This window comes from Malus domestica, chromosome 03, assembly GCF_042453785.1.
Source record: "Malus domestica chromosome 03, GDT2T_hap1".
NCBI lineage: Eukaryota > Viridiplantae > Streptophyta > Magnoliopsida > Rosales > Rosaceae > Malus > Malus domestica.
The window spans coordinates 13077887-13092805 of NC_091663.1; the positions used below are offsets into that span (position 1 = coordinate 13077887).

A 14919-nucleotide genomic window follows, 5' to 3' on the forward strand; every position below is an offset into this window, starting at 1 on the left:
ATACAAATTTCAATTTTTAATTTAAAAAATATAGTAAATTATATTATTACATTAATGTCAGGAATTTCGATCAAAAACTAAAAATAGACAAGGTTAGAGTCAAAGAATATTGATGGTTAGGGACCGCATTCAAAGTGTCCCATAAAAAAATCTCCTGGTCACCTCTAATAAGGACTATTGTAAAAACAATCTAAGGGCTAGAAATTAGTGTAAAAAAGTTTGTCAATCCTACCTCTATGCATATGCTGTAACATCCCACTTCGCCCAAGGGAGTGATCCTTAAATGTATATTCCCATCCCTACCTAGCACGAGGCCTTTTGGGAGCTTATTGGCTTCGGATTCCGTATGAACTCCGAAATTAAGCGAGAAGGAGGCCAAAGCACTCCCAGGATGGGTGACCCACTGGAAAGTTGATCGTGAGTTCCCAAAAACAAAACCATGAGGGAATGGTAAGCCCAAAGCAGACAATATCGTGCTATGGTGGTGGAATCGGCCCGGGATATGGTGGACCCGGGCCGGGATGTGACAAAATGGTAACAGAGCCAATCCCTGGCCGAAAGTGTGCCGATGAGGACGTCGGGCCCCTAAGGGGGGTGGATTGTAACATCCCACATCGCCCAGGGGAGTGATCCTTAAATGTATATTCCCATCCCTACCTAGCATGAGGCCTTTTGGGAGCTTTCTGGCTTCGGGTTCCGTAGGAACTCCGAAATTAAAGCGAGAATGAGGCCAGAGCACTCCCAAGATGGGTGACCCATTGGGAAGTTGCTCGTGAGTTCCCAAAAACAAAACCGTGAGGGAATGGTAAGCCCAAAACAGACAATATCGTGCTATAGTGGTGGAACGGGCCTGGGATGTGGTGGACCCAGGCCGGGATGTGACAAATGCTAATTAGTTAAGGTTTTTGAAAATAGAGGATATTATCTACACTAAAACTCACAATAAACTAGCTTCAATAATTTGGTTCAAGTTCACCCTTTAGAGAGAATAGAACTTTAAGGATGATAAAGAAGACCATTAAATCGTAATACCAAATAATATATACAAACAGTTAATGTTAGTTGGGTGAACTATTTTCTACATCTCACAAATTTTTCTCTTTCAATTTATCTCCTTTTTTTTTTCGAGTACTGTGATTTGTTTTAAAATTCGAAATTGTCTTTTTCTTCTTCCTTTTTTTTGGTCAAACTCAACAAATTGTCTTTTGAAGTGCATTACTTTTCCTTTTGAAAAAAAATTGAATAATTGTTCCATGTTGAATTTCCAATAAATTATATCTTACCAGATCAAAACATACTCCTATTCAAAAAGAAAAAGAAAAAAAGATTAGTCCGCAAAATTTTGACTGAATACTATTTTGAAAGAGTCCATGAATGTCCACAAGTCTTAAATCAAAATTTTAAACCTCGAGGTCTTGTTTGTGAGAAAATTTTGCGTAGAGCTTAACTTGTCACTATGCTATGCTGAATGGCACTACAACCCACTCAAAACATGTCATGTTCTTTCTCCTTGGTCCCTCTGGTATTACAAGAAAAATAATATGATACTTTTTCTTTTCTTCAAGGACTATATACAATTGAATATTGTTATTCATATATCCATCTCCTATAAGAATATCTGTGTAACAATGAATATAAGAATGACTAGAACAAATAAAGAACTCTCATAATTTTAAGAAGATATTATATATATGTTGATATGAACTCTGTATTATTTGATGGTCTTCCTTGTCCTTCAGCGAACAATTTAAACTTTCGGTTTGTTATGATGTCTTGACTGTTCTCTCTGCTGGGGCATGATCCTTTAAATTTCTAATCAATTGTTTTGCGGATAAAAAGAAATCCTTATCAATAGGAGATTCGTAAAAATGTTTTCATGGAGCTGGACATTCATGCATTGCAATGTTTAGGCAATCCAAATTATTACTTTGTGATCCGGGAGTTTTAGCCTTGGGGCAATCCAATTTTTTTTGGAAATTCAGTTTCATCCGAAAATTCGAATATACTCCATTTTTGAGATGAAAAAATCTTCCAAGACTTCTAATCACAAATTTTTATAATGAACTTTGCATTTGAAAATTGGAATGTGGTCAACAACAAATTGAACTGGGGCTTCAATAAGTTTGATTATTTAAGTTATAGTTGATTTTATAGTTTCACTGTTCAGTTTTTCCTTTTTATATTTTTATATTTTTGTTTTTGGTTTTACTTATAAAGCTTTAAATATATAAAAAAAAATTATATTTAAAGCATAACACATGGCAAGCTATTAATGGTGTGGCACTGCCACTTAGCATAGTCTGGTGGCAAATTATATTTTGATTGAATACTATTTTGAAGGAGTCCATGAATGTCCACAAGTCTTAAATCAAAATTTTAGACTTGAAGGTCTTGTTTGTTGTTTAGGATTTAGTTTGATTATGATAATTCATTTAGCGTAGATAATATTGTTTGTTAATATATATATATATATATATATGATGAATATGACCACTTGCATATTTTATCCCTCCCAACTCTACTTTTTTTATTTTGAAAAAAGAGATCAACCGGTGGCCAAGCTAGCACAATTCACCTTCCGGAGGCACTTACGAAGATATTTCAGCCTCTCATTTTCTTTTTAGAGAATAGGGTTTATATTCTTTACGTTTTGAGATACAAGTGAAATTTGTTTACATCAAAACGAAAATAATTAAGGGTTTCATTTGAACTAGAATAAAGAAGGCAACATCATAGGAATAGGGTGCTTTCCACCCTTTCATCAAAATTATATACGCTCAGAAAAATCTCAACCAACTAAAAAAAAAAATTGAGATAAAAGAAGAAAGAACACCCTCTTGGCGCCTTAATTTACAAACAGAACTATTGTTGAACTATTCTCTGTTCATACATCAAGCCTCCCTCCTCATTTTCGGTGATTTTGTATGTTTCCCTTTTGTGTGCAGACCCAACCGATCCATGGAAGAGCAAAACTTCACTGACTACTTTCCTCAGACTCCGCTCGCTAATAGCGAGCCCGCCAATGCAACTGAGACTTTCATGGAATCCTCAACCATGAACTTGGGGTCCAATGAAGTGAATGGAATGAAGCTGCTGCTGGAGTCAGCTGATGAAATTGGAGTGAGGTTGGAGTTTGATGGTGACAAAACTGGAGTAAGGTTCGAATCTGATGGAGATGAACATGGGATGAAGAAGTATAAAGAAAATGAATCGAGGGCTGCCAAAGAAGGGCTAAAGGAAACAGGAAGAGATATTGTTGTCTTCGGAAACAACAATGGATCAGCAACAAGACCAATAATATTGGACTCCAACAATACCAATAGTAAAGGAAAAGGCAAGAAAATTGAGCATGATGATGCAGATAGTATAGCAATAATACCAAATCCATCCACCTTATCGCATTTGTCTACGGAGACTTTACCAAAAAGAAAAAGGGGGCGCCCTAAAGGTTCCAGTAATAAATTGAAGCCCTTTGCTTCTACTGGTGAGTTCTCTTGCTGTTTTCCACTGAAATCCCATATGGATAGGAATTTTGTTAGATTTTGTGTTTGTTGATTGTCCAAAAAGTGAGCTTGTAATTGTTTTTGTGTCTTTCTTCTTCCACAAGTCACTGCGGTTACTGTATCGATTCTGTTATATGTGTCTGTTTGGTTTTCTCTATTGTGTCTAGTTACTTGGTGCCGATGATGATAAAGATAACTTTTGTTGTTCTACTGTTGGATTTTGGGATAAATAGGTGGAATTATGCAGGTTAGGACAGGAATCTGACTTTGATTTTTTAATGCTATTTATATGACTTGGGATGTTCTTACTGTCTGTGGTTTCTTTTCGTGAAAGAAGATTTTCGTATCTATTTGGTTGAGTAATTTATTAAAAGCTTAATTATTATCCTATCAAAAGCTTTTTGGTGCATGGTTTCTAGATTTAAGAAAACCATTTCATCTCTTGCAAGCTGTTACGTCGAAGATCAGTTTTGTCCCGTTATATTGGATAGTTACAGATTGTAACTTTAGGGAGATTGGGTGTATTTTGGTTTTGAATGATCACCAATTCCAGCAATGATTCGAGTTAATTCTTCCCAGTTTGAATTTTTTTTATTTTTTTTCTGATGATGAACAGAGACCAATCTAGCTACAAGGATCATAACGGGAAGTATGATACTTCAATTTGAGTATTTTTTGGCTTATATCACTCCTAAATAGTTCGAAATCCCTTGTTCTTCTCTTCCTCATTCTACGCCAATCCTGCTTGCTTTTGTTGCACTAACGCACATAAGTTGTAACATTTATTAGCTTAACATGCTATTGTCCGGTTAAATCTTTTAACTTCTGTAAGTTGCTATATAAGCATATTTTCGTTCTAACATCCACTACTGTTTCTGCAGGTGGGTTTCCTGTGTACCCCGCTCTGGGAGAGTTAATGCCTCATATACTGACTGTTAAGCTTGGGGAGGTAATGTTAGATATATCTGTGAGAATGTCTCAAGGCCATTTTGATTAGTTATTCTCAATTCTTATGTTCTTTTTTCTCTTTTTGCAGAACATTCTTAGTCAGTTACTATTATTATCTCAATCAACTAATCGAGCAATGTGCATTCTTTCTGCTGTGGGTGTGGTTTCTATCGTTTGTATCCGCAAACTTTCTGGTTCTTATCTGAGATTCAAGGCATGATTCTCGCACAGAATTCTTTTATCAATACCTTTTCCTTTAATTCATTTATTTCAATTGATTGCTAGATTTTTATTAGCAGTTAGTAGGTTACAATTTCCAAACATAACTCGAACTCAACACAACATCAGTTGGTTAAAGTTGACCACTAGTTGAGAAAATTCATAAGACTTTTAACTGGAACGATGAACATACCGCATGTTAGTGTTAAACCTCAAGCAACTTGATCCTGACATTACTAACATTTTAGCTGGTATTTTTTGAAGAAAATAATTGCTTGAACCTTGTTCAGTGAAGCAGTCTATGACTAGCAACTAAGAAACTGGTGAGATAAAATGATGCCATGGCTAGAGTAATTCTTTCTTCCTTATTTTCTTCCTTCATGCAGGGTCCATTTCAGATTCTCTCTCTATCTGGAACATTTGTATATGGTTCAATGCGAAACCCACTTGAAAAAAGTTGGATGATAAACGTTTTGCTGGCAAATCATGATGGGAAGGCTTTCGGTGGTTCTGTAGCTGGTTTTATGATAGCTGCTGAGCCTGTTCAAGTAAGTCCTTTCTTTTGACCGTGGAAGTAGAATTACATAATTTGCTTTTACAGTTCCCATCGGACTATTCTGGAAATCTAATGTTTGTTACGAACTCTAGTTTTTTCAGGTTAAAAAGTGCTTGTCATAATTCCTTATGACCTTAAACTATTAGCTTGATATGATAGCTTTATTGGATTTCAAGAATTAATTAGTACTCTTCACAATCACTCTGATGTTCCATTACATTTAAAGCAGAACTTTTATAATTACTGTCAGTCTTAATTTGGATTGTTTTGATTTATCAGATCGTTGTTGGAAGTTTTGAGCAAGGTACCAGGAAGGAAAGGAAAAAGAGCCGCCGGGCCAGATCTTCTTACCCATCGAGGCTGCCAGGAAATGGAGGCATTACAAGGGCTACGCCCTTGATAATGATTCCTCCAAAGGCAAAGAACGATGGGATATGCACTTCACCTGCATCTGCTCTCTTGGAAACTCCGGCCAATAGTGGATCAGGTCATCTAATTGGTGCAAACAGCATCAATCCTGCTTCTCTACCGAGCTTTGGTCAGAATGTAAATCCTGCTCCTCTATCAGGTTTTGGTCAGAATGTTAACCCTGCTTCTCCACCGGATTTTGGCCAGAATGTTAACCCTGCTTCTCCACCGGGTTTTAATCTGAAATTCAATCCTGCTTCACTACCGGGTTTTGGTCAGAATGTCCCTCAGTCAATGCTGGGTCCAGGAACATCTATTGACTTCATCCCTTTTGTTCCCTAGACATAGGGGTAGCTCTATTTCTGTCTCTCTCTCACATACGCGCACACACATACAAAGTCACTGACAACGGTAGACTGATATCTTTTGTTTCAAACTTGTTCAGGTCTATGCTGAGCTTTTGACCTGAAGAAGAAGTGTGTTATTCAGTTTGCAAGTCCACAGTGCAAGATTTCTATCGGAGTTTGATATGCCCGTAAACAAGACCTTGGACTTGTTATCATTATAACTTAATATGGATTTTGCGCTTTGGTTTAGGGGTCGGTATTTTGAACTTCTTGTTGCATGAGGATAGCTTAAGATTTTATGATAGGAAACAGACATGAGATCAAATTTCTAATGCAATTTTATATCTTGCGATATTCGAAATTAAATCATGGATATTTCTGCGGTAGAGATTATTTCACACCTACTTTTGCAAAGATGGCACAACATCATACATAGACGCATTATATTGTGTTGATTTCAACCATTTGTTAGATTGCAGATTGTCTTGCACCTACCGTTGCAAGTAAAAATAAGAATCGCTGCAAATAGTAGATGCATAATATTATGCGCACTGGAACGGCGATCAAATACTTTAGTTACAAGGGAAATCCAACCTACGATCTACACTTCATCCAGCTTGTCTATACCACTTGAGCGAAAGCGAGCAATATTTGCTTAATGGTGTTCATACATTAGCAAACAACTGATAAGTTTTGGCGTCGAGGCTTATTTGTCTTACAGCAGCAATTGCAGCTAGAACCCCCAAGATTGAGAAAACCACTGCAATAGTGGTGTTTAACACGAAAATGGGGCTTCTTTTAGATGGCTTGAAGGTCAAGTTATAGAACACGACAGGCAAGATGAAGTCGAGGGGCATGAAACCAAAAGCCCCAATAACCGCATTGATGTCACCAAAAAATGGAAGCATTGCTGCTATAATGGTTGCTAAGATGACAGACATCGAGCGAGATACTGCCCTCGGGATCACATTGCGAGCAGACAACTCTTTGCTAGTTGGATCTGCAAATGCTCGCTCAAGAACTTCGTTTGTGGGCTGGAGATAAACCTGCAAACCAAGCAAGTGGATTAGTGTTTTGCTCCACGTTTGAAGAAGGGACTTTGGGTGGTGGTGTTCGATTAATTTCTTACCACGCCAACCGCTGATAGTTGGAGTATGGTGAAAAGGTTGATCATGAAGATGAACCACTTTGGCACCAAAGGTTTGCCATCATCCAAGAAGTTGCTAAGAATGAGGCCTTCGGATTGGTTGCCAAATGCCCAATAGCCAGAGATGGCAACACTGAAGAAAGTCATCGTCACTACTGCATAACAAACACAGAGTCCCTTGAACATCTTTCCCTTCACTGGTGGTGCTATTGTTGCCTATTACCAAAAATTCTACAATTATTAGTTCCCAAAATCCAGAAAATAAAGTAATATGTTTGAGCCTACTAGGGTGTGTTTGTGAGCACTTTTGATCATTCCAAAAGCACTTTGGGCTGTTATTGGCTGAAATATGAAAAATTGTTTTTCGGTTGGACTTTGGGTGCTTCTTTTACAGGGACCGATAACGCTTTTTTATGAAATGATTTCAGGTAAATATGTAAGAAGCACTAGAGTTTTTAATAAAATAAATTATGTGCTTCTAACAAATCACCGTCTAATAAATACACTTTGTTGCAAGCAACACTTCCAAACACGCCTGGTACTAAATCCTAAGAATATGAAAGGGAAGTAAGGACAATTGAAATATTTTGAACCTGAATTTCTGGAATGATACCATTGCCAAATGTTGTAGCAATGATGGCATTAGCATTAAAGACCCCAAAAACTCGACTTTGACTGTTGCCATTCAAGGAATAGTTCTTATGCGGCCCCTTGGAAGAACTTCCTGCAAAAAAAAAATTATATTCATTCTTGTAAGTTTTCATCTATTCTAAGTTATGGAAAGTGTGATACGAATTCGAGCACCTACGGGAAACATAGTCCTTTAGTCAACTAAACTATGCCCAAATAACCCACATGGCAATGAACTTGATTTCAATGACTGTATGTCCTGTTTGGCAATGTAGCAAAGACATTACCAATGTAGATGCAGGCAGCAGTGGTACAAGCACTATATGCTAGGCAAAGAAAGACAGACACCAAGTTGATGTGCCTGAGTGAGTGAAAAGATGGGATTTGAGCCAAAAGCAGCATTAAGCACCCAAATATGATCACAAACTCGTATAGCTTCATAGTCCCATTTGGGTTGGTCAGCAAGTAAACTGCCTGCATAATTATAAAACATGAAAGTTTTCAAACAAAAACAAAGTTGCCAGCTGAGAAGAATCATAATATATATGAGTGGAAGCCTTAAAAAAAAGTCTTCTACCCAGTGAGAGAGTGAGTCGTTAGAAAATTTTCTTCGTTAAGAAACAAAAAAACAGTGTCACTTGCTACTAGAGTCTAGTGATCTTTCTCTACTTGTAAGTATAAATCTTAGATTCAAATCTTGTCGATTGCAAGTTTGATATCAATTTATTGTGACTCGCTCATTGTGTGACTTATCTCGATTTCGCCTCCCTTTAATGTACATAATATCAACGTGCTCAAACAATAAAAAACATAAATAAAAATAAATAAAGAAGGTGATAAAGAATTAATCGGATTACCTTCATGCATTGTCCTCCCAAAAGAGTACAGGCCACAACAGCACCATAACATACTAGGAATTGAATTGGACCAACAAAATAACGACTCCATCTCGGGCCTGTAAGATTCGATTTGTAACAATGACATATTGGCATAAGTTTATTTTTCTACTTATAATACGTGAAATTATACATTTTAAACATTGATCACCCTAGTTACTTTGTATTATTATCTAATGATATTTATTTTGATCTTTTACAGGTGAGATTTTTTAGAATCAAACATAGTGGATTTCGAGTAGTACATACCCCTTAACACAGGAACGAATATGATCATTGATTCATTGCGGTACTTTTTTATCATTCTAAAATTATGTTTTGGTGATTATATTGTTGGATAGAGTAGGTATGAAAGTCAAACAATCGGAGGTGGATTGTCTGCCCTCTCATTTCCACACTCTTCCCATGCCCTCCTGTGATGTGTGGTCACGGTTAAGTCACGTCAACATTTCATATTAATTTTTTTTTATAAAAATAATAAAACAAAAAGTAATATGAATATAAAATGTTGACGTGACTTAACCGTGACCACACAAATAGAAGGGGATTGGGAGAGTATGAAAATGGGTGGGCAGACAATCCACCTCCCAAACAATCAACCCTGACACATCTTCCGAGATTAAAAAGAGAAATGTGACTTCATCAAAGGTTAATTGGTCATCAATATATCAATATTATTCAACATGTTTTCTTGCTAAATCTTCTTTTCAATACGGGCAAACCCATTTTCTTTTGGTAAATAAAATTTGACAAGGGCCATTTGGCCCATTTCAAAGTTAATGGCAGACAAGCCACATCCCACATTAGGAGAGGAAAATGCCTCTAATATACTCGTTAAATAAATAGAGCCTCTATAAAATATTTATTTATAGCCTTTGATTTCATTTGACTTATTTAATCTAATGACTATAAATAAAAAGGAGAGTGTAAAAATCACTTTCCTAGCTCTTTTTTTTTTTTTTTTTTTTTTGACAAACGATAGTATCTACATTAAGAGGGTGAGAGAATGGACTAAGCCTCACATTGGATCCGTCGTAATGATGTGGTTCAACTTCGTCTTTGGTGAAAATCAAACCTATAACTTCTCACTTATAAGTGAAGAAGAACACTACTAAACCGTAGTACTAAGAGCCTTTCCTAACACATTTTTTACACTGATTAACTAAATTTGGTGCTGGTTGTGTACATTATTGTCATTGATGCATCTACAGATTCTACACTTACAATTGCTCTCTATATTTCTTTAAGAACAAAAGATATTTTACATTATTCTCCACTGAGAAAAAAAGGGATGGGTTCAAGCCAAAATGCAACAAGTTGAAGAAAAAAGACCCTAACTATCAAGATAATCTATCACTTACTAAATCTGGTGCTATATGTATGAATATCATATGTTTGATTTTGATATCAATAATTAATACTTATCAATCATACTCATATGCCTCTAGTGAAAGGAAAGAGACCACTAGCTTGGGCTACAACCAAGGTTCTAAAAAATGTTAGGCGCTAGTCGGGCGGAGGGTTAGCGTCTAGTGCCTAGGCGGCCTAGGCGGATTTAGGTAAATTTCTTGTATATCTTGTAAATAAGTGCATATTGACACCTAAAAAAAAACTATACTTGTATGGATAATAAAATAATGATAAAATGCAAATTAGGTACACTATTTCCATAAGTATTGGATGAACTTGTAGTAAATCCATAATTTGCAAATTAGATACACCATTTCCATAAGTATACCACCATGAAACCAAAAAAGAAAAAAGCACGCAATTAATAAAAAATAAATAAAAAAAAAACCTCCTAAGACCGCCTAGGGCCGCCTAGGACCGCCTAGCCCGCCTAGCCGCCCAGCCCGCCTAGCCGCCCAGCCCGCCTAGCCCGCCTAGGCCCAACCTGATTTTTCCGCCCGATTTTCCCAAAAACGCCTCTGTTGCTAGGCGCCCAGCGCCTAGGCGACCGCCTAGGGCGTTTTTTAGAACACTGGCTACAACTAGTGAAAAACCCAGGTGAAGCTAAGATTAGTACAAAAATATGTAGGATAGGGCACCCATGATATGCAATAATAAACTCGTGGGTAGGCGATAGACTATGTGGCATATATTTATGTCTACTCGAAATTGCTCAATTTTTAGCGTACACATGTATTATTAAAAATGAAAACTAATGAAAAAGGTTTGAAAACTTTGAGTTTTAACAATAAGGATAAAATAAAGGGTAAAGTGAAAGTACTATGATTGACTTTTTAGTGTAAAAATGTGGTTTTTCGTTAAAGTAAAAAGTACTGGGAGCTTTTCGTTAAAGTTCCCTTATTAAAAATTAAACTTTTAATAACTTTAAAAATTACAAGTCTACGTGGTGTGTAACTGAGTAACTATGAGTTAACTGTTTTCTTTTGGTAAATGTGGGCGTGCCAACTTAAGACTGAGTTTGGTCAAACAAGTAGAATAGGTGTGGTGGTGGTGGTATTGGATGCGTTGCGACTTTTGCACTTGAGCAACTACGGCGGAGGAAGGAACGCGTCTCGGCCTTGAGTTCTAGAAATTGAAGACAAGGGTGCCTAATTATCTGCAAAGGTACTAAAAAGAGATGAGAGTATCCAATCATAGAACACTTCACTTTGCTGGGAAGTTAGTGAAATGACCTGTTCAGGCAAAAGAATTAAGAAGTCTTCATCTACCAAGACTTGGATAGACAACCAACCAACTTAGAAGCGGTGCTATTTACTTGTCCAAACTGTGCTCCTACGTTGTTTGATCATACTACTCCATTGTTGTTTACTTATTCAAATTGAAGATGTGTTGACAGGAGGGTTAAGATTGTTAGTATTTTTCTTAGGGTGTGAGAAGGGTTTCACGTAGAGCGTTTGAGTTGTTTGTTGAGTTGAAGGCTTTCATGTTGTAGAACCTCTTCTATTTATAGAGATGAACTTCATAATAAATAAGTCGCCAAGGTAGAGTCCATATAGGATTGTGTTTACTTGAATATTCTCTCTTTATCACTATAATCACTTCCTTAGTCAAAACTCATCTTTATCCAATCCTGACATCTTTGATTTGAACCAAGATTCTGAACCTAACCCCTTTATGCACTTAATTCATCACTATCTGATCAAGAATGAATTATGACTTTTAGAATAATTCGAACCTCATATGAGCCCATCCTTATCTTTGGCAATTTTAATTCATTAAGGACTCTACTGAGCCTCACTTAAGCTTAATTTTCCCACAATCTCACTTAAGCTTACTGGTATTTCAGGCCCAAACAAAACCCTAAACTGCAAATGTTGACCTTAAGACTTTTGCAACACCATATCTACATGTCAAATAAACTTATAAATATAACAACATTTTAGCTCTACTAGCAAGTAAGTAGTGGATTGTCCTGTATTGGATAGTATTATTGCTAGCAATAACATAAAAAACTTATTAATGACAGGTGCACATAATTAAGAATGAGAGGCCAAAAAAGGGTCTTCAAATTGGTACGTACCTAAAATGTCATGAGCCATGTCTCTGAATCGTAGATGGCGATGGCCCAATTGAGCATAGTGTTCAAGAACCAAAGAGATTAAATTGTACGAATAGAAAGTAACTAATGCTCCGATGACTAAACACAAAATTCCGCCCGCCCATCCGAGGAAGGTGAAAGCGTACGGCAAACTCAGGAGTGCCGGAGCAACAATTGATGTTGTCAAGTGATAACCGCAGTGCACCCATGATCCTACATTGACAATATTACTAATTCAAATATTCTGTCTTTTCTTTTTACTTCTTTCTCCCATTTTATATAACAATATTATTTGAAGCTATTGATGAAAAATGATACTAGAAAATTTCAACACAAATAAAAAGACTACAAATAGACATGGAGCAAGCGAGACTATTTCTAGATTAGTTATTGCTAAAAGCATAAGTATTAACACTTTTAGCAATAAGTACGCCTGAAACAATCACACTTACTTTGCGATTGTTACCCTTTTTTTGTTGTTAGCAGTTGCACCAATATATATCGTATCACTAAAATAAAAATCTAAACGGCTAAAAATCTTATAAAACAAGATGTTATACTCGAGCACATATGTATGCACAATGCAAATTAAGTGGTATGTATGGTCAACAACTCAACATGTACAGTGGTGTGAGAAACAGTAACAACCAGAATTTTGAGGACAAGGATTGTCTACCCTCTTATTTTTTGTGCCCTTCCATGCCCTCCTGTTTTGTGTGGTCACGGTTAAGCCACGTTAACGTTTTATATTGTTTTTTTATAGAGATAATAAGACAAAAGTGAATAGTAATATAAAATGTTGACGTGGTTTAACCGAGACTACACAAACAGAAGGGCACCAAAAATAGGAGGGCAGACAATCCTTGTCCGAATTTTGAGCCATATGAATTATGAGAGAGAGAGAGAGAGAGAGAGAGAACAAAAAGGATGAAGAAAAAAAAATCAAAGCCACCAATCAATGTGATGATGATGATAATGACCACGGTGGAAGAGATCATCACAATAAAGATAAACAAACATAAAATAAGCTTCCATTCTAAATCTAATTTTTTTAATCGAATTACCAGTTATAGTTGAGAGAGCTGAAATTATTTAGGCAAGGTTTTTTTTTTTTTTTTTATGTGTTCAACATTATATATATTGAACAACATAAGATTACGTATACGAATTGTTGAACTCAACATGTAAATAAAAAGAAGAGGCTCATAATCATTTAAATCATTAGACAATAGTTTCTCTTCCTAATATGAAATTCATACAACCATAATATTCTGTATCTTATAATATGATATGAAGAATTAACAAAGTAGTTTATATGTGTACCTTTGGATTTGAGAACAAAAAGAGCACCAGCATCGAGTTGCTTCTGTTCGTGATCATGATCAGCTTCTTCGCGGCCAACTTTTGCATCATCTACTCGATCATCATCTACTGCTACCGATGTTGGTGGCAGCGCCCCCATCTCTCTCTGCCGAAAAACAGAAAACAAAACCAAGAGCAACAAAAGAAGTGGGATGGGATCAGATCTTGAAGATAGACATGGGATTATATATCTGCGTGTGTACATAATATATAGCCGATCTGCGTAGCGCATACAGTCAAAGCGGTCCCTTCGATGATGCGCAACTTTCCTTCGTCGTCACTATATATTATTGTTTTTCTTTCTAATATAATCGAGAGAAAAAATGTGATATAAAAGGTCTGTAGTGTTGTCAACGTGGCTACGTCTCTACTTAACAGTCAAACCCCTCTTGCGAGCTAATCATGTTTGATTTATCAGATCGTTGTTGGAAGTTTTGAGCAAGGTACCAGAAAGGAAAGGAAAAAGAGCCGCCGGGCCAGATCTTCTTACCCATCGAGGCTGCCAGGAAATGGAGGCATTCCAAGGGCTACGCCCTTGATAATGATTCCTCCAAAGGCAAAGAACGATGGGATATGCACTTCACCTGCATCTGCTCTCTTGGAAACTCCGGCCAATAGTGGATCAGGTCATCTAATTGGTGCAAACAGCATCAATCCTGCTTCTCTACCGAGTTTTGGTCAGAATGTTAATCCTGCTTCTCTATCAGGTTTTGGTCAGAATGTTAATCCTGCTTCTCCACCGGATTTTGGCCAGAATGTTAACCCTGCTTCTCCACCGGGTTTTAATCTGAAATTCAATCCTGCTTCACTACCGGGTTTTGGTCAGAATGTCCCTCGGTCAATGCTGGGTCCAGGAACATCTATTGACTTCATCCCTTTTGTTCCTTAGACATAGGGGTAGCTCTATTTCTGTCTCTCTCTCACATACGCGCACACACATACAAAGTCACTGACAACGGTAGACTGATATCTTTTGTTTCAAACTTGTTCAGGTCTATGCTGAGCTTTTGATCTGAAGAAGAAGTGTGTTATTCAGTTTGCAAGCCCACTGTGCAAGATTTCTATCGGAGTTTGATATGCCCGTAAACGAGACCTTGGACTTGTTATCATTGAAACTTAATATGGATTTTGCGCTTTGGTTTAGGGGTCGGTATTTTGAACTTCTTGTTGCATGAGGATAGCTTAAGATTTTATGATAGGAAACAGACATGAGATCAAATTTCTAATGCAATTTTATATCTTGCGACATTCGAAATTAAATCATGGATATTTCTGCAGTAGAGATTATTTCACACCTACTTTTGCAAAGATGGCACAACATCATACATAGACGCATTATATTGTGTTGATTTCAACCATTTGTTAGATTGCAGATAGTCTTGCACCTACCGTTGC

General features: G+C 36.8%; 1 protein-coding gene and 2 long non-coding RNA genes across 3 annotated transcripts; 2 read left to right on the forward strand and 1 right to left on the reverse strand.

Annotated features, from left to right (window-relative positions):
* Nucleotides 1-5539: 5539 nt before the first annotated feature.
* LOC139194440 (uncharacterized) lies at nt 5540-6367 on the forward strand. The gene is made up of 2 exons (XR_011579268.1): nt 5540-5984; nt 6080-6367. It is a non-coding gene; the product is annotated as an uncharacterized lncRNA (long non-coding RNA).
* A 130-nt stretch (nt 6368-6497) lies between these two features.
* LOC139194438 (GABA transporter 1-like) lies at nt 6498-14522 on the reverse strand. Its single transcript, XM_070819005.1, has 7 exons — nt 13486-14522; nt 12145-12375; nt 8616-8713; nt 8046-8232; nt 7722-7852; nt 7111-7344; nt 6498-7027 (listed from the first exon to the last, which is right to left on the reverse strand). The coding sequence occupies exons 1-7, from the start codon at nt 13754-13756 to the stop codon at nt 6647-6649; spliced, it is 1533 nt and encodes a 510-aa protein (XP_070675106.1). The 5' UTR covers nt 13757-14522; the 3' UTR covers nt 6498-6646.
* Nucleotides 14281-14804, forward strand: LOC139194439 (uncharacterized). Its single transcript, XR_011579267.1, has 2 exons — nt 14281-14421; nt 14517-14804. It is a non-coding gene; the product is annotated as an uncharacterized lncRNA (long non-coding RNA).
* Nucleotides 14805-14919: the final 115 nt, after the last annotated feature.